Source organism: Ammodytes marinus (assembly GCF_949987685.1).
Source record: "Ammodytes marinus genome assembly, chromosome: 18".
Classification (NCBI taxonomy): domain Eukaryota; kingdom Metazoa; phylum Chordata; class Actinopteri; order Uranoscopiformes; family Ammodytidae; genus Ammodytes; species Ammodytes marinus.
Window position 1 is genome coordinate 24,094,022 of NC_137222.1, and position 26,568 is coordinate 24,120,589.

Sequence of the window (26,568 nt, forward strand, 5' to 3'; positions counted from 1 at the left end):
GCGCTGTTTCAGTGGAGTGAAATTTTCTGAAACCAGACTGAAAAGTGTCGAATATGTTGTTAGCCTCCAAGAATGTTGTAAGTTGGTTACAAACAACCTTTTCCAGAACTTTGGCCAGGAACGGGATCTTAGAGATAGGCCTGAAGTTCTGTAGCTCTGCTGGGTCCAAACGCGGCTTCTTTAGATGAGGTTCCACAACAGCATGTTTAAGGGAACATGGGAACACACCAGCTGAGAGTGACATGTTAAACATTTTGGTGATGAAAGGAGCGATCGATTCCAAAACATTAACAAAAAGTCGGGCCGGGACAACATCGAGACGACAAGGGGTCACTTTCATGGTGTTTACGGTGGATAAAATGTCCACTTGAGTGACTGCCTAAAGGCTGTAACATACTCCGCGAGAAGAAAGAACAAAGTTCTCGGTGACAGAACTGCGAGAAGAAAATGACGTCATTTTCTTCTCTCAGCTCTTGTTTAGCTGTTCTCGCAGCTTGTTCTCGACACATCACCCGGGCCGAACTTTCTTCTCGCAGCTTGTCCGAGAACTATTGTGTGATTGGTCAGTCTGAAGTCAATGAGGAAAGCGAAGTGAAATCAGCTGGCGCTACTGAGTCAAATTTCCATGGTAACAATGCGCCGCAGTGAGGAGTTCGGCAGTTGAGTTCCCGTGAAGTATGTAATGTCAGACCAGAAAGAACTTCTCGCAGCTCTGTCACCGAGAACTTTGTTCTTTCTTCTCGCGGAGTATGTTACAGCCTTTAAAAGAAGACCAACTGTGAGGAGGGGGGTCAAGCTGGGCTTCACTGCAGGAAGGGGAACAAGGGAGTTTCGCCTTTATATCTCTAACTTTGTTGACAAAGAAAGTCAGAAACTCATTGCAGCTGGCCCTGCACTGCACAGCAACAGCAGAAACAGGAGGTGAGACAAGAGAACTGATTGTATCAAAGAGCACTTTTGGATTTCTCTTATTGGAGACAATCAGCTGACTAAAGTAACTTGATCTTGCTTCATCCAAACGATCATTCAGGGAGGAAACAAGGTCCCTTAAATGAAGTCTATGTTGTGGTCACAGCAGCCCGCTGTGTTTTCCTCGTCTGTATCTGCCACTCCCCCTGTCTGTCTCACTTCACACCTGGTCCTCATCTGCAATCACGCTCACCTGGTCTTCACCTCCAATCAACTCCCCTTCATAACCCGTGGATTCCTTGCTGTTGGCGCCGGATCGTCCTATGCGCTACCGTGGTAACTATAACGTACCTGGCTCCAGTTTACTGTTCCCTCGCTCTCGCTTACTCGTCTCTTGTTTCTTGTTGCCTGTAGCTGTTGACCACAACCTAACTTTTGTTTTTCCTCTGCCTGCAGTATCCGGACCACTCTCTCCAGCTTCCCGGCTTTGGTCTCCCCCTGGCTCCCTCACCCACTACCTGCTTCCCCTCACCATATATATAATAAACCTTTTTTATACTGCTCTTGGGTCCAGCATCGTAACCATAACAGTCTATGGACCTCCAGTTTGGTTGAATGCCACAGGCGTTCAATTTTACGGCACGTTCTCCTCAAGTTCACAATGATGTCATTAATCCAGGGACAGAACTGCAGACGGTCCACATTATTCATTTTAAAAGGTGCTACTTCATCCAAGATAGTAGCACAGTGACTGTCAAAAGAGTGAACAAATGCATCAATTTCAGTGCAGTCTTTGAAAACAGTGGGGTCAAAACTGTCACAGAACCTTACTGCTGTCGACTCTGTGATAATCCTCCTCTCTACTTTAACAGGTAGGGGGCGAAGGTCATAATTCAAAGACATGTCAAAAATACACCACAATGGTCACTGAGGTGCACATCTTCGACGCTCACATTATCAAGCTGCAGGCTGAGAGACAAAACTAAATCTAAGGTGTGGCCTTTCGAATGTGTGGGGCCGGAGACATGTTGAGTGAAATTAAAAGCTTCTGTCATAGATATAAAATCCGCTGCTGGGCCAGAAGCATCATCAATGTGCAGATTAAAATCCCCAAGAATTAAAACTTTTTCCAGTCTTAAAATGGATGATAAAAAGTCAGTAAACTCAGTTAAGAATGCACCAGCAGGGCCAGGGGGACGATAAACCAAAATACAATAAAATGTGTTGGTGCAACCAATTTGCGTCATCTGAGCTTCAAAAGTGGTAAAAAGCTCCGTACTCATTACTCTGCACGTGAACGCGTCTCTGAAAACAGCGGCCAAACCACCTCCGCGGCGAGAGGGGCGGGGCGTTCCTACAGCAGAGCAGCCCGCTGGACACAGCTGATTCAGGTGGATGAACTCCTCATCACGTTGCCACGTCTCAACAAGAAAAAGAAAGTCCAACTTTTTCCTGGAGAAGAGCTCATTGATGGAAAAGGCCTTGTTTGCAATGGAGCGAGCGTTGAGTAATCCAAAGCGGCTGAGCGAAGGTGAAGCAGCTGTATTATCAGCTGAGCGCTTTGGAATCTGCCGCAGGCACCTCACGCGGCCACGTGACGTCCAGCTGTACCGGCTTGTCGGAAGCCTCTCAGCCGGTGTAAACACGGGAGGCCAGAGCAGCGGCGGGGTCCAGGGATCAGCTCCACCACGGATCCAGGCTGCTCCCTCGTAGTGTGGAAATGCAGCGGGGAGCGGCGACGGGACGTTGTTTCCCTCGTCCTGCTGCAGCGGAACAGGACGCAGCCACCGGTAGCCTCGCAGGGGACGGGTGGATCCGGACATCCTCCAAGCGGCTCGTGTGATCTGGACCTGGAGACCAGCCCTGCGGCCTCTGCGTCTCGACCTCTTTTTTAAATGTGTCTTTAACTCCTGATCCGGAAACCGCCCTGTTCGGACATTCCACAGCCCTGGAAAAATTGGACCACAATGCATGCATAATCATGGTTTATGGCATGGTTGTTGCCAAAAGATGTATCCGGAGGCTGTGGAAGTCCGACTTGGCCCCCCAGTTTGATACCTGGCTGAGGGAAATGGTGGGCATTCTACATGTGGAAAGGCTACGTCATGAGCTGTCAGGTCACGCCCATAAATTCCCCGCTGTATGGGGCCCAGTGCTGCGGCACTTAGGGAACCAAAATGTGTGAGGTTTGCCCCAGTTTAGTTTTGTTTTAGCTTTGTTTTGTTTCTTGTGTATTTATAGCTTATTTTCTTAATCCTTTTGCCTTTGTTATTTATTTCACTTTTTTTCTGTATTCCTTGTCTGTTTATGTGAGGGAGGGGGAGGGGGAGGGGAGAGGGGAGAGGGGAGAGGGGGTTGGGTGTTGTGTATGTATTGTATTGTGTTTACTTAATCTGTTTTTTTTGTGTCCATGTATAAAACCATAAAACCACTAAAATAAAAGTTGCAAAAAAACAAAACAGTACACTTTGTAAAAGGATCTTCTGTTTTTTGAAAGGATCACCAGGGAGTCATGGTTGAGCAAAAAAACTAAATGCTTAGCACTGTGATGACTATGACTAATCTACCTGTGTCACAGTTGTTGTGTCCTTGGGCAAAACACTTAACCCACCTTGCCTGAATGTGTGTGAGATTGGTGTGGGAATGGGAACAGGTCTCCCTTGCAAAAGAGTCTTCGGTCTCAATGGGATATACCTGTATAAATAAAGGTTAAAAAAAAAAGACTATGATGAAAGTTAACAGTAATCAAATCATTGGAGGAAGGAACTTATTCACATTTTTTGGACGCTGGCCATGTGCTCCTCCTCTCTTTTTTCTTATCCCTTTATCGTGGATGAAGTAATGAGGAAATCCTAGACTGAGCGTTTTTTTTTTTTTTTTTTTTCTGTAGGCGGTTGGCAACAGACCCACTTGTTCGGCTTGCTAATATAAGAGGCACTGTCTCACCGGAATAAACAGTCCTCTTTTATTCTGAAGCAGACAGTTATTACAGACGCTGTGAAAGAGACCAGAGCTTCTCACTATGGAACAGCAGGCCCTGATGATTGGACACCCAGGAGGGGGGGATGCAGTGATGAATTTGGGCCGGGAGGAATCGTTGCTCACCCTTCTGAAACACTGTAGGGAGATGAAACAACAGGAGACCCGCCTCAGGTGCACCACTCTGCTCCTGCTAGTCAGCTGTGTGGCACTGTTCCTTTACACCAACTGGGCTCATTCAGGGCAACATCACAACTCTCAAGGGGTAAGTTTCAAAACCTTTCCATGTATTGGGCTATTCAAATAAGGCCAAACCATGGTGTAGACATTGGGGGGGGGGGGGTCCAAATAAGAGACTTTTTTAACAATTCTGAGACAGGATACTTTCTAATGGGTGGAATTATAGTAGTGTTTCTATACAAACGTAAATCAATTTAAATATGATTTGAAGATAACAGGAGACGGCAGATACATTTCATTCTAATACAATTCAAATGTGTTTTCTACTGCAGATTGGATGGGGGCAGATTGGTCTTCTCTCAGTATTGTTATGATACGACAAAATGATGAGAATAAAAAGCAATAATTATGAGATCTATGAATTTCAACTTTTTATCTGGTCATATGGACTTTGTATCTCATCCTCATGACCTACCATGGGGATATGTTTTATTATTTTACTGCGGGACAGTCTTTTATACCAATGTCTCTACAAAGTTGTGTATTGGTTTTACATTTATTAGTGCTACTTTATTATCATTTAATGATGTAATGAAGACACGTTACCACACAAATGGTTGCTTCCACATTTTTTTTTTGCCAATTTAACTCTCCATGCCACTGTGTAGACAAAGTCCTTATTGGACTATCTTTAGGTTCTCAACAAGCTGTCATGATATATTCCCTATAACGGCCACAAAATAATGTATCAAACTAGCATGTTATTGCTCATAATGATAATAAATAAAGATGTATACTACTTTTTTTTTCTAGAGTAAGGATGTGCCAGCCCACTCCAAGCAAGAGAGCGAGTGCCCTACAGGTATACGCTTTGTCATTCACGTCATGGTTAATACAATGGATCCTCTGTGGAATTTTAATTTAAAGTGAATGTTTACAAGTTTAGGTATTCTTATATATACATACATAATATATCTCACACTGTACAAAGCTCCAGTAACATATTTCCATATTGTGTTCTAGTTGGCAAACTAAACACATTGTCATGCTTCGATTGCATGACTCAGATCAGGGTTTTCCTTTCCCTGAAAAATAATCTCAGCGAGGAAGTGACATTGTTTTGAACTTCTCTCTCTCTCTCTCTCTCTCTTCCCTTTCTCTATCTACAGACAATCAGAAAACCGACCAAAGACTGCGCATTCATCTCTGTGAGTGTTGATTTAGTTCAGATTTCACTTCTGATTGCACTCTTATGTTTTGGCTGATAGAAATGGAAACACATATTTTAAGTTATGTTATATTTTTTATCTTGTTGGGAGGGATTCACACATTTCTTTGTGTGGACCTTAAAATCTATCTAAAGATATGTCTACATAACGTTAGCCTCATAGCATAATTGCCTAAATCATATTAACTCTACTCTACTTTTACTCTACATGTACTCTATTCTACATCTACTCTACTCTACATCTACTTTTCGTTAGCCTAATAGCATAATTGCCTTAGTCATATTTTAAGGGTTATAGAGTAAGGTAAAGTAGATGTAGAGTAGAGTAGATGTAGAGTAAAAGTAGAGTAGAGTAAATATGATTTAGGCAATTATGCTACGAGGCTAACGAAAACATGAAGCCTGCATTCTATGAGATACAGTATCTGTAAATAAGTCTTAAAGAACTCACACTTTCAAAGAGTGAATCACATCCCCCACATGTTGCAGAGCCGACTATGTCACAAAACCAAAACAAGCATTAGTCACATGTGAATAAAAAAGAATATCACCGATCAACAACATCAAGCTAGAGATTAACATCCAAGGTGCAGCTTTGGGTGCACATGGAAGCCAAGACGTAAGGACACGCATGGTGAATTGTGTTAAAGGATGATTATGGAAAGTTTAATTGATGTTAGTGCATTAAAAGTTGAGATGTGTGGATCAGAATATTGAATTTTTTTTATTTTTTAGATAATGTCCGTTAACGATGGCTGTTATAGGAGAAATATACAGACGCAAACTGACAAGGTTTAAATAAACAAATAAACACCTATATGTAAATGTTCTACCTTTGATTTATACCAGTGTGAAATAAGGCATGTTATGGAAGATAAATAGACCAAAATCTCATGAATGAACCATAGGGAGAATCGTTATAATCTACGATCAGACAAAATAGACTATACAACAAGATAAGGGAATGACTGTATTTGATTCATGTAAACATTGATTAACTCCGTGCCCCCCTCATCCTTACAGCAGGCAGCAATGAGAGCGATACACAATACCTCAAATGGGAAGCCATGATTGGCCAAGATAAATACAACCAAGAGAAACGAGCCATTGTGATTCCGGAGGACGGCGTGTATTTTGTCTACGTGAGCATTACTCTATCCTGCGCCGATAATCAGGACTATGAGCGCTTCACCTTAAGGCTAAACAAGTGGAACGAAAGCTACAAGAAGCCTGAGCAGGTGTTCCAGGCACAGGACATTATACCCTGCGGCCATGGGGGGTCCAGGACCCTGTCTGTGGGGCAACTCTGTGATTTGGAGAAGGGAGACCATTTGAGCGTGGGGGTCTCAGGCTACACACTGATACAACATGGTACAGAGAAAGGCCCACAATTTGGTGCATTTCTCCCATAGAATGACTTGTGTCTTAATGAGAATATTCTTTTATTAATTTTGTATGTGCTTTTTTTTCTATGTCTAACGAATGTATGTTTTAAACTATTTTTATACATTTTTAAATTAAATTGGTGTTTTAAAGTAGGCCTATAACATATAAAGGGCTTACATTAGCTAAGTATTCAGGTTTGGAAGATATACAGTAAATATGTTTGACAACCATCCAGTTGTGAATCTATTTATAATGAAGTATAGTGTTGCTAACAATGGTCTTACATATTTCCCCCCTTATTCCTTATAGTTTAAGAGTGGTATTTAGTTTGTTGTGTTCTAAGCGTGAACAATTGACTTTTAAAGCACAGATATTGGAACATTTATTTTTAAACAAAGTTACTCAGGATATTTCACATACCTCACTACGGTTTTTACTGCCAACTATTCTCTGTTAAGTTCTGTGGAGTAACTGGGACGGGGGGGAAAACAGTGCTAATGTGTTATAAAACCTTACACAACACGTGTGAATACGTTATAAGGAGCTAATTTTCAGCATCAATTTAAGGCCAAAAAACATGCTACACTTATAGAGACTTCAATCTGCAAAAGCTGGTCTATGCTAAACACAGACATCAAGAATGTTAGAAAGCTGTTGGGGTGGAATTATATCAATACTGGTTTGTCACAGGTGATGCCCATATATTGTGTTTACTCAGGGATTTTTTGGGAATTAGTACTTACTAATATTGAGAATTTTTCAGAAATGTATGAAAAAAGGACTTAATGTTGCTTGTTATTCTAGGACAGTTGTCAATGTAATATTGGTTTGTTTTGTACATTCTCAAGGGTGTAATATGACAGGAGAAAGGAGGAGGAGGCAGTGTTGTTGAAGGCCTGGTCTGGAGTGACTCAGTCATCCCATTGGTGCATGACAATCCCTTATCCCACAGTTATTACACACATTGAATGTGTGTTGACAGCTAGAGTTTACTGTCTCTGCTTCCTGTGTTGTCATTTATATTCTATTTCGTGGGTGCGCTAAGCCACACCCTCTTGACATATACAGCAATTATTATTATCTTTAAAAAAATGTTCTAATAAACGTAAGTGTACTCGATGGATTATTTTGTATTGGTCTTGTCACATTGTTGGTTGTTGTATTACATTATCTCCAGCAACTTAATGTTAATTTTTGTAAATGTTTTTTGTATTCTTACATAGGGCTTGTATCAAACCTCTGTTGTGTGATTTAAAACGTTTTTCCAGACTTGAATGTCATATTGGACATTGCAAATAAATTTGGATTGAGTAAAACATGGGTCTGCTTTCCCTTTCTTTGGAAAATACTACAGAGAATGTTAACAGTTTGACCTTTCCTTCATGTGATGTACGTCCTTAGCCACATGTTTTACACAGTATACCTGCAGTGGCATCGCAGCTGCTGGAACAACACTGACATAATAGTTTCTTGTGGCACACTGCATAGACATACCAAAACTGGCATCAGTAAATAGTTGCGGGGAGGTGTACTGTATAGGACAGGGGAGGAGGAGTCAAATACTGTTTTCATCTCTCAAGTTCCTGTAAGCATGGGCCTAGGTGTGGTTTACTCTTGGGTAGGGAGCGACACATTAAGCAGGGGTGGATTTGATGCGTCAAGCACATACCTGTCTGACCATCCGACCTTAACGATGGCATGATTTCTCCTTTATTCATTGATTCTATATGTTGTGTTCCTTATCTTAAAGGTGCTGTAAGTGGAATGGTTCTTTTAGCTAACTTCCTGTCAGTGACTGCAGTTAGCGGTCCCCTCGCTCGTCCCTACGTCACCACATTAATGCACTGCGGTCTTCAAGCAGTGAGTTATCTAGCATCATCTCAGATCCATAAGTGTGATAAAACATGATAAAAACTATCAAAACAGACATTGGGAAGGATTGCTCTGGCGTGCACCGGCAGTGAGACCATGAGTGAGACGGGTGTCGGTTTGTAGCGTTCTCTCTTGTGATTGGATAAAAATTTCAGGATCCTCCAATAAGTTTATTTGCAGATTACATGCAGAGCAGCTGACTGAGAGATCGGCTTTATGAAACGCGCACATTATGTAAATGATCACTGTATGAATAAAGAGCGATTTAACACTTAATAACATAAATAAAGCGCTTACTTCACCTTTAATGTGTAGGCATAACACATTTTATATTTGAAAATTGCCTATCCTACTACTACTTCAGTGTCAATCTTATCAGCAGAGGTGGAAAGAGTACAAACATATTCTACTCAAGTAAAAGTATGATTACTTGGATGAGATTTTACTTAAAGGCCTACTTCACCGGTTTGAATATGAAGGTGTATTGATTTCTGAGATCCTATGTAGTATTAATGTGCAAAAAAAAATTAAAATCGGTTCATCCTAGCCTGAGAAAAGGCAGAAAGAGTGTTTTTTTTAACCCTATATTTCTCTTTCTCGTGACATCACAGAAAGAGAAATATAGGGTTAAAAAATACGTACTTTGTAAATATTACTGTGATGTCACAGTAAAAGACATCACAGTAATATTTACAAAGTAAGTTTTTTTTTAACCCTATATTTCTCTTTCTGTGATGTCACGAGAAAGAGAAATATAGGGTTAAAAAAAACACTCTTTCTGCCTTTTCTCAGGCTAGGATGAACCGATTTAATTTTTTTTCGCACATTTATATTACATAGGATCTCAGAATTCAATACACCTTCATATTCAAACCGGTGAAGTAGGCCTTTAAGTAAAAGTAAAAGTACTGGTCTAAAAATCTACTTAAAGGCCTACTTCACCGGTTTGAATATGAAGGTGTATTGAATTCTGAGATCCTATGTAGTATAAATGTGCGACAAAAATTAAAATCGGTTCATCCTAGCCTGAGAAAAGGCAGAAAGAGTGTTTTTTTAACCCTATATTTCTCTTTCTGTGATGTCACGAGAAAGAGAAATATAGGGTTAAAAAAAAAAAAAAGGCAGAAAGAGTGTTTTTTTAACCCTATATTTCTCTTTCTGTGATGTCACGAGAAAGAGAAATATAGGGTTAAAAAAAACACTCTTTCTGCCTTTTCTCAGGCTAGGATGAACCGATTAAATTTTTTTTCGCACATTTATATTACATAGGATCTCAGAATTCAATACACCTTCATATTCAAACCGGTGAAGTAGGCCTTTAAGTAAAAGTAAAAGTACTGGTCTAAAAATCTACTTAAAGGCCTACTTCACCGGTTTGAATATGAAGGTGTATTGAATTCTGAGATCCTATGTAGTATAAATGTGCGACAAAAATTAAAATCGGTTTATCCTAGCCTGAGAAAAGGCAGAAAGAGTGTTTTTTTAACCCTATATTTCTCTTTCTGTGATGTCACGAGAAAGAGAAATATAGGGTTAAAAAAAACACTCTTTCTGCCTTTTCTCAGGCTAGGATGAACCGATTTCAATTTTTTTCGCACATTTATACTACATAGGATCTCAGAATTCAATACACCTTCATATTCAAACCGGTGAAGTAGGCCTTTAAGTAAAAGTGAAAAAGTAGCTGATTTAAAATGTACTTAAAGTACACTTTACTAGTTACTTTTTAACAGCGGGAGGGGGCAGGGGTCTCTTCTGTGTAGGGGATTACAGACAAGGGGATATAAATCTCAAACTAGTTTTGTTTAATTAATGCAACACTTTTACAAATTAAAGTGCACAAATTAAACAAATCGTGTCACCACACATGTATGGATGTACACTGTGTCATTATACTTTAGATAAGCAAATATGGAGCAAATAGTCTGTTAATGGGGGAATGGGAATGTAACCGGTCTACAGACGTATACAGACTGCAGCTGCAGTTCTAATTATCTAATAGTGTATAATTGATCCAAACCATGGACATTGCAAGGTTAGGCTGCTCGATTTTGACAAATCATAATCATGATTATTTTGATTGACATTGTGCAATCACAATTATTAGACAATTATGCATTGATTTAAGAACTGCAACATGCACTTATTTAACATTTGAAACCATGACTTTTGACTTTAAACATATCCTAATTGAACTGAAAACAAGGAAAATGCAAATAACTAAAACATATAATAATTAAATAAAATAAGTGTCAAAATCAAAATAAACCATTGCAAATGTTGTTGATAGGGCACGTCTTTTGCTAGCAGGAATGTGAGGGCATATTTTATTTATATCTCATGGAGCTGGCTGGATAAGCAAGTTGCATTGTAGGCTACAGTGTTCTTAATTGATGACTGTTGTGGTGGCAAGAGTCAAGGAGCTTTAAACTTCCAGTGTTTTTTATTCCTTTATTGCTTGGTCATAGACCACTTGGATTCGACTTAAAGTGAGTAAACTAATTGGTCGTGATGTTTTGAGGTGCGGCTGGGTCGCATATGCCTTTTTTTCTCTCTCTCACGGTCGCGCTTGTCATCTGACTCGCGTGTCCGCGCGTAACATATCTTACACACTATTTTAGTCTATTAGTTTTACCTTTCTTCTCGACCAAAGGCTGCCTTTCTGCCGTCTTCTGGAAGTTTTTCAAAGCTCCCGCACCGTCTCCATGCTACTCTGCACTGTTAAACTGAAAGCTAAACTATCAGGTGAGGGAGGGACCGATCGCACGACTAGATGAAAGGTTCGCTGCATTTAAAAGCCTTCACGTCTTCACGTGCGGTACAATGATAGTTTAACTAGGATTATTTTGTTTTAATGATAGAGGGAAGCAATGTTTGTTGTTATCATTTAGTCGCTCAATGTGTTCTCTCCTCCTGTCGGTTATTCACTGTTAGTTTCCGGTATTGTGCCGTAAAAATAAAAGCCCCCCGCGATATTTCTTTTCTTTTCTCTCCTTTCCCTATCTATTTTTTTACTCAGTAACGCAGGTGATATAAAATGTAGCGAAGTACAATACTTCAAAATAAACATACTCAAAGTAAAAGTAGGCCTATAGGTTTTAAAAATCACTTAAAAAATTACAAGTACACGAAAAAACTACTCAATTACAGGAACGCGAGTAAATGTAATTCGCTACTTTACACCCCTGTCAGTGTTGACGGAACAATGGATAAGGAATACTCACACGCATACAAGTCACAGATAGGCAACAGGAAACAGGTTTTGTGTGGTTGGACATCGCATGCCGGAGCTAAAATTGGATTCAATGACTTAGTGCAATGTGTAAGTGTTAGTTAAAAGCCACAGAGAATAATTTCCTATTCAGGCCTTCTGGCACGCTAACTGTTGAGTCACACTGCTATTCCCTATTTCTAGCAGATCAAATAAAGAAGATTAATTACTTACAATAAGCATGTGAACAGAATTTTTTTTCCAATGAAATGGTAGTGATGGAATCAAAAAGTTGTTTGCTAACACATTGTCCATGACAACGTCTCGCGGCAATACAAGCCTACATTTTATTTTATTTTTTGCCAAAATATCAATCAGGGGTGTAATTAAAAATTAATTGTTTACACTAAACCGAGAAATGATCTGTTAGGTCAACTGTGTGACGGGTGAGCGTCCTGCAGTCTTCTCAAAGGTGGGTAAGGGGAGGGGGGGTTATTTCAGTACTGTAGGCTATCTATTCTCTAGGCACTGGTCCTAAACATACATGCATGAATCACCTGGGTTGGTTCAGAGTTGGGGGTTGTCTGAACCTTGTGTAGCACTTGGCTCATATAACTACTATGTTCAAGGCAAACTGTGGACCAGTAATTGGTTGGTTAAAGGTTCAGCAAGCGGAATGGTCAGTTTAGCTAACTTCTGTGCCAGTTCACAGCGTTTTCTCTTCTGATTGGTTATCAGTATTGGGATCCCCAAGAAGTTTATTTGACGATTACATGCAGAGCGGGTGACTGAGAGATCAGCTTTATGAAACGCGCATGCACACTATAAGTGATCACTGTATGAATAAAGAGCGATTTAACACTTATATTAACATAGAATACATTTCTTACTTCACCTTTAAGATTACACATATGCTGGACAAGAATAAGAAGATACTAGACTTAAACAGGAGACACAATTTACGTCTTGCAATATTCAATGACTACACAAGACGGAAAGCTATAAGTTGGTACCATGTAATTATAATAAAATAAAATAAAAACTAAAGTCTTATAAACAGTTTATAAGTGCACAGTTGTCACTCAGTTTGAGTTCAGAAACAGATGTGTTTTTGTCACTTTCTTATTAGTTTTAAACCATTACTTTTCAAGTATTCTATCTCATTTGGGTGCACCCGTGTATTTCAATTCAAAATCGAATTTCTCTTTGGATCCAGTTTCAATGTTGTTACTTCACAAATTATTTAAACCTTAACACAATTCACCATTCACTGTATGTGGAATAAATGCAAACAATGCACAATAAGACAATATATCACTAATATGAATACTCAGTGCATTCACTTAAAGACACTACGAGTAAGATGGCACGTTGGCGTCCCCTTTGGACAAAAGCGGTAGTATTTTTACGACGCCCGCTGTCGCAAAGCTGTTTTCTAGCTCGTGCCAGGCGTGCGAGTGTGAACTGAGAAGGGAGCAATATAGTGCATGTCCGTGTGTTGAAAGTGTGAGGACTCTTTTCGGCTCCGTGAGAGTGGTTTTGACACTGCATCAACTAATGCCAGTCACTGCCACACACACCTGATTGCAATGAGTTGATGCAGCAGTGTCACCTAACTACTCTCTCTCTCACGGAGCTGAAAGATTACGTGTCCGACTCCTCACAGAAAGCGAATGAACGAGAGATGGCAGTTAGTATGGATCACGATGAGGTAATGTTGAACAAGAGCCCTGCTTCAGCTTGTCGGTCTTTATTTCTAGTAAGTGACCCGTTCGCTGTACTTTATCCCTTACATATTTACGTCACTCTGAATGATAAACACGAGCCGTGACAAGCATAGACGCCGATCCTGACGTCAATTTACATGAAACAGTTCCCAGACAACCAAATTGCGAAATTTAACAAGCAGTGTTGGTTGAGGAGATGAGATTATTAGAAGCGGCATGCAAGGAATTGAACCAAGCACAGGAACACGAGATTTCAACAAGACACAACATGAAAGCCTGACTGTAGCTTTCACGGGGGCAGAAACTAGTCTGATGAGTGGGAGGGAAAGCTGTGGCTAAAAGTAGCTAAATGAGGCAAGTGTGTTTCAATGACTGGACATGAGGCAATGATAGTTATGGGTTTGTTATTTTTAGATGAACTTGTCATTTACCTCATCTAGTCAGATCGTGAGAACATTTCCAAAATAAAGGAATCTATTGAGTCATGCACAATCTGGGAATCCTCAGTGTGTGAGGGCGGTCCCTTTGGCTGATGCAACCTTTAGTTTGTTGAGACTTGAATAAGTGAGTGGAAATGGAAAATGTGAAAGCGAAGACTAACTGGGGCCTTCCGTTGTGGGGGTCTGAATCATAAGGCCAATGCCTATAGGATTTGCTTGGATCATAAAGCCGAGGAAACACAGGTAAACCAATACCAGTATATAGACAATTCTAAGTCTGCTTGAATACTTAACTTACTTTACTTTGAATTTAAACCCCACAGTCCAGAGATCTTGAGTTAAAGGTGCTGTAAGCGGAATGGTTCTTTTAGGTAACTTCCTGTCAGTGACTGCAGTTAGCAGTCCCCTCGCTCGTCCCTACGTCACCACATTAATGCACTGCGGTCTTCAAACAGCGAGTTATCTAGCATCATCTCAGATCCATAAGTGTGATAAAACATGATAAAAACCATCAAAACAGACATTGGGAAGGATTTTTACCTGCTCCGCCATTGTAGGTGCATTGAAATTCACCCATCTGTCGCTCTGGCGTGCACCGGCAGTGAGACCATGAGTGAGACGGGTGTCGGTTTGTAGCGTTCTCTCTTGTGATTGGATATTAATTTTAGGATCCCCCAAAAAGTTTATTTGCCGATTACAGAGCAGCTGACTGAGAGATCGGCTTTACGAAACGCGCACATTATGTAAGTGATCACTGTATGAAGAAAGAGCGATTTAACACTTATATTAACATAAATAAATCGCTTACTTCACCTTTAATTATCTCCAGATGTGTGGGTGGAAAGCTGCTTTTCAACTCTACTTATCTGCTTTTGTACCTATTTTCCTGTGTTTATCAGGATTGCCACTTGTGACAGCTGTGTGGATTTAGGCTAACTGAACTGAAACTGAGGTTAGTAACCTTGCTGTATACACCCTCTGGGTCAAGATATGACTGGACCTGGTAGAGTGTATCTCTAGTAACACCTAGTGCGGCTTATCTGCACCTCTCATGCATCATTCTATAGCCATGAGGTCATGCCTGGTCCCCTTAACTGGTTACTTATGAAGTTAACAGGATCACTGTGCCTGTAAAGCTGCAGCCGGGCTAGCCTTCTCCTTTAAGTGGCTACGAGAAACTTTGGCGGCTGGCGGCCCCTTTGGACAAAAGCGGTAGTATTTTTTCGACGTCAGCTGTCGTAAAGCTGTTTTCTAGCGCGTGCAGGCCGGTGTGATTAGGACACAATACAGTGCATGAATATCGGACTGGGTGTGCGACCTGACCAAATGCAGCAATACAAACTATATAAAAACTGCTTTCTTTGCACTGATGGTCTCGTTTGCTGTTAACGGTAATTTGTGATTATGAGAGGAAAAATGAGACTGTTTTAAAGATATTTAAAAGTTACTCGCAGACACTTTAAATGACGAGCACTGATCTGGATATTATGTCTAACAGAGAGACACAATGCAATGTCTGCCTGTGTGAGCCCTCAAGATCACTGGATAACGGACTATAACAAATATATATAAATATACAGGCATGGCTGTTCTCGGCTTCCAAACCAATGTCTTCCAACCAATTCTTTTATAGAAATGTATAAAAAGTAAACGTTTGCGAAAGACCCTTTTCATCAGTGCTGTGTGTGTGTGTGTGTGTGTGTGTGTGTGTGTGTGTGTGTGTGTGTGTGTGTGTGTTCAAGAACCAGACAATCATATTACTGTAACACACATGCAGGTTTATTGCACATCAAACCAGTGGCCATTCATAGAAATATGACAAGATTGTGGATTGGAATACCAAATTAATTTAGAGACATAAACACAATTCCTTTCTCTCTTTTTTTGTTTGCCCAATTTGAAGACGGTCATTCTGTCTAGATTTGTTAAAAAAAAATTTGTCGGACTGATCCAAACTCAAGGTTCTCTTTCAAGCTTTTTCTGGAGCTTTCAAGAACAGAAACTCCATTGACTAATGTAAAATGAATTGCAGTGGAAAGCTCTTGGATAAAGACTGATGTTGGGCCTTAAAGCCACTACGAGTAAGTCGGCAAGTTGGCGACACCTTTGAACAAAAGCGGTAGTATTATTACGACGCCAGCTGTCGTGAAGCTGTTTTGTAGCTCGTGCAGGAGTGCAAGATTCAAATAATCAGGAAGCAATATGGTGCGTGTCCGTGTGTTGAAAGTGTGGAGGGCACCGGACTCTTTTCGGCTCTGTGAGTCTATGGGTGACACAGCATCAACTAATGGCAGTAAGTGCTAAACACACCTGATTGCAATGAGTTGATGCATTGTCACCTCTCACGGAGCTGAACGAGTCCGTGTCCTCACACCAAGCGAATGAACGAGAGATGGCAGTTAGTTAGTATGGATCACGATGAGGTAATGTGTTTATGTTGTAAATAATGACTATTTCAGATGAATAATGGTCATCTGATGATGCTGGTGAGGCAAAGTAAACTTTGTTTTAGTAGGCTACCGCTCATTCATTTAGGAGTAAACACTGCAGTCTAGGTTCACTGCGTGAAATTGTGTATACGTTGCTTGGCAACGCCCTCCCGCCCGCCTATCACTCTTTTAGCTTTTCTTCATTGCATTTTCTTTTTTTTCTTTGATGGTTCAGCCCCGTTATCAGTCATTATGAACAAACAACTGTCTCAAACAAAGCTCCCGCTCCCCTTCCCTCACCTGGAGGGATAGGCTTCTCAAATCGCGTTCCTGCGCCGCACTGAAATCTGTGACCAATACGGATATGTGACCATAGAGCATGCACGCGCGAACCGAAAATCGGACTGGGTGTACGACCAGATCAAATGCAGTAATAAAAACTATATAAAAAAGTCTTTCTTTGCACAGATGGCCTCGTTTGCTGTTAAAGGTAATTTATGATTATGAGAGGAAACATGAGGCTGTTTAAAAGATATTTAAATGTTACTCGTTGCTGCTTTAAGGTAAGAATGTGTTTTGTCAAATACATTAACTAATACAAGGTCAATTAAGTGAGTCATGTCTTGAAATAGCTTGCAACTTGAGTAATTTCTTTCACTTTGAATATGACCTGCTCATTTCCAATCCAACATAGAGTATAACAACAACACATATCTTCCCACATAATGTATCACTTATGTGGGAAGAGTTTTAACTGTATCTTTAGCCCAATGGTGTCTGCGCCAACGTTTCATACCTGAGTATACCCGACTAACACTAACATGCTTTGTGAGTCTTTGTCAGGGAGCATGGAGGCCGCAAGTCAAGTGAAATTAGTGACACTTGAATGGCTGACTTCTGGAAACATGGAGTCACTAAAGAAGAAAAAGGTCCAAAAGGGTCAAGAAACAGGAGCAGTCACAGTCACACCTCCTCAGTGGCAAAAACCATTAGGAACAGAAAATGCAGGCGAGGTGGTTAAATGCTTCCCAAAACTCTCTGTACAATATTTTCATCAGTTTAAAGTCCCACCTGCGGGTTCTACATTGACCTACGATACTTACCATAAGCTAGCCTGGCCAGACCAGCCTGATCTTCTGAAGCTTCACATTTATTTCTCCCCCACAGATCTTGTCTGGAACTTTCTCCTATCTTCAACAGGGAGGAGCCAGGCCCCGTATGTTAGTGGAAGGCAGACCCTGATTGGTTCATGTAGTCTGTCAATCAGGCTTCCAGTCAGACCGGACCCTCCCCACCTTCTCTCCGTTAGTGGAAGGAAAGTCCTGATTGTCTCATGTAGTTGTTGACATCAACATGGATCGACCAATAAACTGGTGAGATCTGGCTGGTCTCACAAGGCAAGATTGACGACTGCTTGAACCAATCAGAAGTTGCCTTCCACTGTAAAGGACGAACCTTATGTCTGAATGTGGCTCCTGATGGGCCCCGGCATTTTTATGATCGAATCCTCTCCATGTGAAGCTTGCAAGATCAGACTGGTCTCCAGGCTACCATAAGTGCACCTAAAGACACTTTTGTACACTTTCAGTTTAACCTCCAAAAAAAAAAAGAGTCCCCAGGCTAGCTTCTGTACCCCAATGCAAGCTCTCATTAGGCTTTCATTCACCCCTCATTCTCACCTTAAAAGTAAAATGAAATATGAAGGTAGTGGTATCTACCAGCAATTGTGTAGTCAATATTCCATCTGTTGCTGTGACTTTAATCTCAGCTGATTCTGTTGTCTCCACCCCGCCCCCACCCCCCCCGCACATCCTCCTGTTCCTACACACACATCTGAACCTCATTACTGTAATGGCCCTGCGCTTATGGGAAATGGCATTTTGCAAAATGCAGTTGTTAAAAAAGAAGAAGAAAAAGACTGTCTTTCAACTGTTCAAATAAAAAGTTGTTAACATTGCAGAATGAAACTTGCTCTGTACTAATCAAGGATATTTTGAGGTTGAAAATAGTTTTATTAACAATAAAAGGGATAAGCTACAGCTACTTTAATGTGTCTGATACATTTGAATCAACAATTCTGTAAAGGTAAGTATCAGACAATACTATAGACAGATTACCCACTTTTATAAGTGTTGATTGTGATTTAGGCCGAAAACTTGACTGGGACATAAAAAAAAAGAAAAAAAAATGATTTATTACAATTAAATAAATCCCATCCCTGCCCCAATTGACTGCATGAAACACTTTTAACTATGGTTATGTCATTTCCATTACAAATGTAACATCTTAGATAATCCAGCTCCCATTGAATCGGCAGTTGCTTTGGTGAGTATACCAACTTCATAATGATATAATGACGAGCCAAACTACACAATATAATGCCCAAGTAGTGATAAACTGGAGTCATCCTTTAATGGATTATGGTCTTTGAATTCATCATGAGAACGCCTCATGGTTTAAAACAGATCAAATATTGACAAGAGTTTGAGTTTCACACAAAACACAGAAAAAAATGCACTGTTAACACACTCTTGGATACACATTACTGGAATTACAGCAAGTCTGCAATGACCCACGTGGACATTTCTCACGTCACACATTCACAAGTGTTTGCTGCAAGTTTCTTTCACTTAGTCATGTGTGTGTGTGTGTGTGTTATGGAAACTTTCTCCAACAGGTTTGCATAAGTGTTTAAGATGCCACAGATCAAAATACACTCCCAAGTGATCGTTTTTTTGCAAGTATATTTGTGTGCATGCGTGTGTGTGTGTGTGTGTGTGTGTGTGTGTGTGTGTGTGTGTGTGTGTGTGTGTGTGTGTGTGTGTGTGTGTGTCCTGTTGTTTGGTCCATTAGCTCAGCAGTTCAAGGTAGGTGACAGGGACTTTGCCCTTTTGGTTCCCACGCTCTCCAACCAGCCAGTCCGGGTCCATCCCTGGTACGGTGTGTACAGTAATGAGCTGGGTAAAACAAAACAGCAAAGGAGGACATTTTAAGAAAGAGGAAGTTACCCAATACCCATGTTGTTTTATTGAATTCAATTGAAAGAGGAGAGCAGTACATTGGGGCGACCGTGGCTCAGGTGGTAGAGCGGGTCGGCCAATGATCCAAGGGTTGGCGGTTCGTTCCCCGCTCTGCCACCTGTGTCATGGTTGTTGTGTCCTTGGGCAAGACACTTCACCCACCTTGCCTGGTATGAATGTGTATGACTGCTGTATATTTGAGGTGGTGGTCGGAGGGGCCATAGGCACTGAATGGCAGCCACGCTTCCGTCAGTCTGCCCCAGGGCAGCTGTGGCTAATATTGTAGTTTACCACCACAAGCACACATTAATTTCTGTCAGACGTGATGTGTGTGTTTGATGTGTCATTGTTTCTGCCGCTCCATCTCTGCTACCTGCCTGCATGTTCTGCCCTATGTACTTTCAATGAGATCTTTGTGGCCTATTTTCCCTTGTCTCCTGTGTGTTGTGTTGTTGTTGCATGAACTGCCTTGATATCTTTGCCATCATCTGTGCTTGCCTGTTTGTTCTTGCTTCAACTGTGTGCAATATGTTTGTTTGTCTTTTTCCCCTTTTTGCTCAGGCCTGCTGTAATTATAAATGTAATGTATTTTTTTTTATTTTTTTACTGTTATGTATTGTAGGTTGCCTACTGACAACTGGCCGGGGACTACAGCTGGAAATTAGCCAAATAGGCTAAAGCTGCTCCTTCTCAAAGGGGACTGTCCACGAAACTATAAACAAATAAACTAAACTAAACTAAACTAAGTATGACTGTGTGTGAATGAATGGAACCTGGAACCCTGTAAAGCGCTTTGAGTGCCTTGAAAAGCGCTATATAAATCCAACCCATCATTATCATTATTGCACCTCCGGTTGTAACTTATGCATCATCTCCCCTCCCTTCAATCTCCCCTTCCCGTCACTGTTGGTTGGTTAGCCTCATTCTCATCTCCTTCCTTGTGGCTTCCTGGCTTCCTGTGATTAACGTGACAGTCATTGAGTAAAGGATTGTGGTTGGATCAGTCCTAAATGTAGCCGGGGACAGGAAATGTAGTTGACCGTGAGCCCAGCACAGACGCCAGAGGATATGGAGTCTTCATATAGTCCAGGGTTTCTCAACGGGGGCGTTCGTACAACCTAGGGGGGCGCTGGGACCAGGCTGGGACACGAGAGCTTTTTTTTTTTTTTTTTTTTTAATAAATATATTTTAAACTTTCTTAAAAATCTTATAAATCTTTTGACTGCAAAAATAGGTTACCTGAAATAAACAGCCTATTTTAACTTTTCATGTTTCTAATCCCTCGACCTCTTTTTAACTATTCTCTCCAATGATCTGCGGTCTGCTGAAAAATCAGCTAAAGATCCATCCTACTTTAAGTCTCTGAAGGATCAACATTCAAGACGGCCCACCATCAACTCTCTGTTCGCCCGGAACGTCAATCAAAGCGAAAGCGGGTTGGTGGCGTCCTACAACATCGCTTTATTAATTGCTAAGTCTGGCTTACCGTTCAAGAACTCTGCAGCTTAGAATAATTCACATTCATTATTTTCTAAACGATTTTCTTACTGTACTGTATTTGTCTTCCCAAAGTAAAAATAATATTTATGCACCAAGAAATGTACTTAAATAGTTGCCTTGTCTGAACTAGTTTAACAGATGAATGTGCATTTAATACAGTATCTCTTTGGCTAATATATGTACATTTGTGTGAGTGTGTGTGTGTGTTTGTGTTTTTTCTTTTTTTTTGGGGGGGGGGGGGGCGCTAGAGTATCTCGGTAAGGTTAGGGGGGCGTTTGCTCAAAAAAGGTTGAGAACCACTGATATAGTCATTACCTTCCGTTACTCACCTGCCCTATGAGGAGGGAGCCCTTTTTTCCAGTTACTCAAAGACCATTAGCTACTATGAAGCTAATTTAGTGGATGCACTATGCATATTTATACAGAGCTGGCCCAGTGTGACTTTCTTCCTTTTAAAGTGAGACACGGCAGGCAAAAACATGTATTTTCAAGAACTGGTAATTTTTTTAGATTATTGGCTATTTTGCTTCTTTAACATGTCAACGTATGAATCAGATTTGAAAATAACAATGTTCTAGAGGGGGTCATTAAAGGAAGTTCAACGTATCATATAGACAACTTGACAACGGGTAATTTCATCTCATCATTTTCAACAGTTGTAGCTTTATTGTGGGCATGCAAATTTAGTCTACACACGGTATGACACACTGACTTTTTGAACAATCAATAAAATAAATGAAAATTAAATGTGGAGTCAGCGATTCTGGAGAACGCTTGTTCCAGTGTTAATACACTGCCTAGCTCTGTATCATTTTTAACAGATTTTATTCACTGATTTTGAAAAAAAGTGATTTTGACAACAAGCGTTCTCCAGAATTTCTGACTGCACCTTTAATATGGACAGACTTAAGAAACAGAAGAAAGGGGGAACCTTTGTGTTAAAGAGTGCATGCTGGGAAAGGCCTCAGTCACTTGTGACCCTGCTTAGCGTAGAAAACAAACGGCTAAATGGATGGCTTGATTGATATGTCTACCACAAAATGTATGTCTGATTGTCTTGTTTTTTAAATTTTCTGACATTGTTTCTTGTGTGCGTCAGTGTGTGTTGTGACTCTCTACCTCGTCGGCCAGCAGGGAGAGCTCACTGGCGTCGTGTGCGTCGTAGTCATACAGGACCTTGGCCTTCCTGGCCCCCGTCACAGGGACCTGCTCCATGGCCAGAGAGCTGGGCCCATGGCTGGACGAGGAGGAGGACACAGGGGGCCCCGGGGGAGACGTGGGGCCGCTCATGAAGGCAGAGGAGACGGGGTTAGGGCATACAGCAGCAGCGGAGGAGGGCTGGGGGGCGCCCGCCACACTATTAGAACATCTGTGTAGGAAGATTGGATAGACAAAGGAGGGATGTATGGGGTTGTTATAATGCGTTTTCCCTTCCAAGATGTGTGCTCTGTAGCAGTTTGGTGAAGATGTTCTACGTCACTAGCCTGGAAATCCAGACCTGCCGCTCAGCTGGCAAATTTAGGGTTGATCTCGACACGATCCTTTGGAGCTCATTAACTATGTCGGAAAATGCATAGCTACCAATCTATTTTAGATCTTTGTGCCTGTATAATTAGGAATATAAACTTTGTTATGGTAAGTGCTCATACCAGGGAAGGTATGAGTGGGGGCTCGGGGCAAAATTTCCCCGAAAAATCTGAAATGACCCTTGAAATTAATTTGAACCTGTGAAATAGATTTATTTGTGGGAGATTTTAATGGTAAGGATCTGTGAGACCATGTCTAGTGTCTGCTGTTTGGAGACAGGGACAGCTATTGGGAAATCCTTGTATATTCTCACAGCAGTCTGTGGTTTCATGTGACACAACAAGGCAGCGTGTGGTTTACTAATTCACTGAAAGGGTGAATGAGCGTATAAAAGCATCTGCAGCTGGTGGAGTCAGATGTCAGGAAGTTGAAGTGTTTTTTTGTACAGCTCTGGGAAAAAGTGACGAGTCGGCTGTATTGTATTGTGAAATACATTGTTTTAATTTGGGAGAAATGTTGTCAGAAGTCTGCAGAATAAAACAAAACACATGCCCTGCGTTCCGAATCGCGTACTCTTTCTTTTTCCTATTCTACATACTACATCGGACAATAAAAATAATCTAGTTAGGATGCAGTAGGCAAACTATTGGGACATACTTTTACTTATTTATTTCATCATAACATTGCGCCTTGATCTTGCCTCTTGCTTTTATATCCGTCACATCCCCATTTGTTTTCATATGGAGGCTCCGTTGATGTGACGTCACTCCAGGTTGGCACTGGATTATGGGTCAGAATCGCCCAAATAGGATGCTGTTTTCAACACTAAAAATATTGGCTGGATGTAGTAGACATCCGGGTCTTTCTAACCATCCTAAATTTGGCCACAAGAATCGGGACATCCTAAATATTTTTTCTTTTAAAGGGGTTTTAGAGAGGAAGAATTAGCTTCTAAAAACGATCCTACTCAAAAAAAAGTTTTTAATGTATCTGCTTCTTCTTTTCCACAGATGAAAAAAGAAAAACCCAAGTGAGGTAAATTAAGAAACTTAGAAAAATGATTCTGGATTCCACCCCCAATTTAGCTCAGACTTAGAAACCATTTAATTTGATTTGATCTCTCGTACATTCTTGTTGTGTAAAATTAGTTTGGAATTAGAGTGTTGGGTATAGGCCTACTACTCCGTTTCGTCCCATATTTGGAAGCATCCAGCAGCAAAAGTGTACAAATACAGACCAAATGAACCCTGGGTATGTTCAGAAGGCTCTGTCCATCTTTGTCTGTATTTAACTTTAACGTCCGTAATTGTATAATGTTCCTTGTTACTAGAATTTAATTTGCCTTATAATGTTTTATAATGTGTCTCCATTTTAACCTGCAATTTTTATTTTATTTGCTTCTTTTATTCGCGTTTAAATGTTTTATAATGTGTTTTATGTATTATAATCTTGCCCCTGTAAAGCACTTTGAGTGGCCTTGTGTCTGAATTGTGCTATATAAATAAACTTGCCTTGCCTTGCCTTGCCTTGCCTTATGATTGTATAATATTTTAATGCTCAATACATGCTTTCTGCCTGTTGAACTTTGTCCCAGTAAACTTAAAGAACTCCAAAGTGTTTTGCTAAGACAAAAGTTATTGTTTAGCCTTGGAGCCTAATAAGATTTTGGCACATACAGAGGTATGACGCATTCATGTGCACAGTGGTTGAGGAGAAATGACTCCCATATTCTGTTATCAGACATTGTATGAAGGATAACACCAGCTGAGATGAATTTCTGGGAATATCTACCTAATTAAAAACATTTCTGCTTTCGCCAGCAAAACAAGGGCTGGACACACCAAACCTAGTATGTGTTTGCGCACACACCACCTTCTCTTGCATATAATCCCATGTACACTGTTCATTTCTTTGTATTCAACCATGTACCACCCAGATACATTGTTGATTCCCTTGCTGCTGTCCGCAAGTAAATTTCACCTGCTCTGAAGCCTGCCTTGACTCAAATTCTTTTATTACAAACACTTGGTTATTAATAATTCCTTTACCAAATGGTCCTTCGAATCGCCGGATCCAATATCCTCATCCTCTGGACGAGAAGAGCCTGCACCGTGAACGGGGGAGTCCAAGATCTCTCGACAAAAGACCTCCAGTGAACAGAGCTACAAAAGAGGCTGTCTGCAGACTCGACTTGGACGGAGGAGGGGTGACGGAATCTAGAGCCAAAACTGAGCGAGTCGAGGCTTTCTTCGAATCAGGTGAATATAAACAGCTGATTTTGTTTTGTTTTGTTTAGGAATTCCTTTGTTTTATGTATTAGATAGATAAACTAGTTTATTGATGGTGGTGTTTTCCATTTTGGTTTTGGCCATCTGTGGGAGAATTCCTGGTAGTAGTGTTTTCCACCTTGGTTTTACCTTCTGTGGGGGAATAACTCATTGTAGTTATTTTCTGTCTTGGTATAGTCCATCCGTGGGAAAATGACTGCTTTTGGTGTTTGAGAATTTACACTGTCAAAAACAAAAGTCTCACGTACGTAATATGATCATTAGTGTGGGAACCAGAGAGTATTCCCTTTTATTCAGACGTTGATATCTGAAAAAAACAAGTCTAGCAGTTATCTTTTGTTTCATGACACTAGGACGTTAGAATAAAACTGAGAGTTTAATTTATGAAAACAATTGGTTGCGGCTGAAAAAGCTACTGCAAGACATCATATTAGTGTTTTTGAAGTTTCACTGTTTAGGAAGGACAAAAAGCTGTGATTAGTGTTAAGGTGGGTCACTAAGTATACAAAACTTGTCACAATTTTTACTAGTGTTTTTGAGGTCTTGACACTAGCCAAAGAAATAAGTCTCACCTCTTTGTTTTGTTTGTCACAATTTTTACTAGTGTTTTGAGGTCTTAACACTAACCAAGAATAGGTCTCACCTATTTGTTTTGTTTTGTTATGTTTGTCGATAGTCTACATCTGCTGAGTAGACTTATTTGTTTTGTTTAGAATACATCACATAGGGTGTTCTAGTTTTAAATTGGTGAATTTTGTTAATCAATTGGAGGGAATAGGGGTGTTCACCCTGTTAAATTGATTACTGGGTAATTTGATATTTGATTTTACATTTAAAAAAATTAAATTACTTGTAAAATGGATAAATTAACAAGTCACTGCCAGTTACAGCAACCCCCCCTTATATACAGATGATCAAATATCTGACTTTACATTTGATCCAAGCCCCCATCGTGAACAGTAAAGAGAAAGGTGGTGGCCAAGGAGATGAATAAGAGAATGTTGTTGAAAGTTGAAGAGGAAAAAGATTGTTAGGAACTGATTGTTTGTAAGGGCAAGATGTCAATCTGCATTAACTTTGTAAAGATTGATGTGAGTATCTTGCTCATAGATGGATGTTATAAAGAAAGAAAAAGTATGTAGGGGAAGGGAGATAAAAGAAGGTTTTAGTAAGTGTGCATACAATTGTTATGCTGTTATGATGGAAATAAAGAAAAGACGAAAGAGCAACCTATTTGCCACAAACTGTATGTGATGAATAAAATACATGTGTGTCTAACTGAGACTCAGTCTCTGTGAAAAGGAGAAAAGGAGAGAGCCCATGAAAGAATGTGTGTGATTTCAGTCTGTGCAAAAATGTGCGTGGGAGACGTAGTTTCCGTGCAGTGAGAAAAGGGGTGGCACTGTGTGTGTGCGAATTCTACCCAACACAGACAAAACATGTGAACTGAAAAATGAAATCAAACCTATCCTAAAATGTTGTTATGCGTTAATTGTGACCTCTAGAGCAAGCAATGCGGATAGGATGATATTTTAGAAGCTGTTTACCCAGGCAGAATGAGGAGCATTTGTTTTGAAAAACATGATACTGCTCTATATTCATTCTGCTTTCAGGTGCAAGGAGAAGACGAAGCTGACCATGCTTCAATAAGGACAATTGGACACTGAGGAACAATCTGAATAGGTTATGGTAATGCCTAACCATTCCCCCAGTGACTGTGATATGAAGGACACTTTGCGTCAAAATGCCACAAAGGGACTTGTAGACCATCAAGACGACCTAGGTTCCTGTTCCCTGGCTTCTGCAAAAGACTGTCCTCTCTGAAACTGTACATAGACGATGTTGCACCAGTACACACACTTGCAATTTCAC

General features: G+C 40.6%; 2 protein-coding genes across 2 annotated transcripts in view; one reads left to right on the forward strand and one right to left on the reverse strand.

Moving 5' to 3' along the window:
• Positions 1–3,904: 3,904 nt before the first annotated feature.
• Positions 3,905–7,900, forward strand: LOC307265355 (tumor necrosis factor ligand superfamily member 15). The gene is made up of 4 exons (XM_080047056.1): positions 3,905–4,153; positions 4,882–4,930; positions 5,238–5,276; positions 6,320–7,900. Exons 1-4 carry the CDS (start codon positions 3,932–3,934, stop codon positions 6,706–6,708), a joined length of 699 nt encoding a protein of 232 aa, XP_079903182.1. The 5' UTR covers positions 3,905–3,931; the 3' UTR covers positions 6,709–7,900.
• A 10,771-nt stretch (positions 7,901–18,671) lies between these two features.
• The window catches only part of LOC307265369 (endophilin-B2-like), a 28,156-nt gene continuing 20,259 nt past the window's right edge, over positions 18,672–26,568 (reverse strand). The window contains exons 8-9 of the mRNA XM_080047080.1: positions 22,001–22,250; positions 18,672–19,318 (exon numbers count right to left, since the gene is read on the reverse strand). Coding sequence (XP_079903206.1) covers positions 19,211–19,318; positions 22,001–22,250 — 358 coding nt within the window. The 3' untranslated portion in view covers positions 18,672–19,210. The remainder of the gene's footprint in view (positions 19,319–22,000; positions 22,251–26,568) is intronic.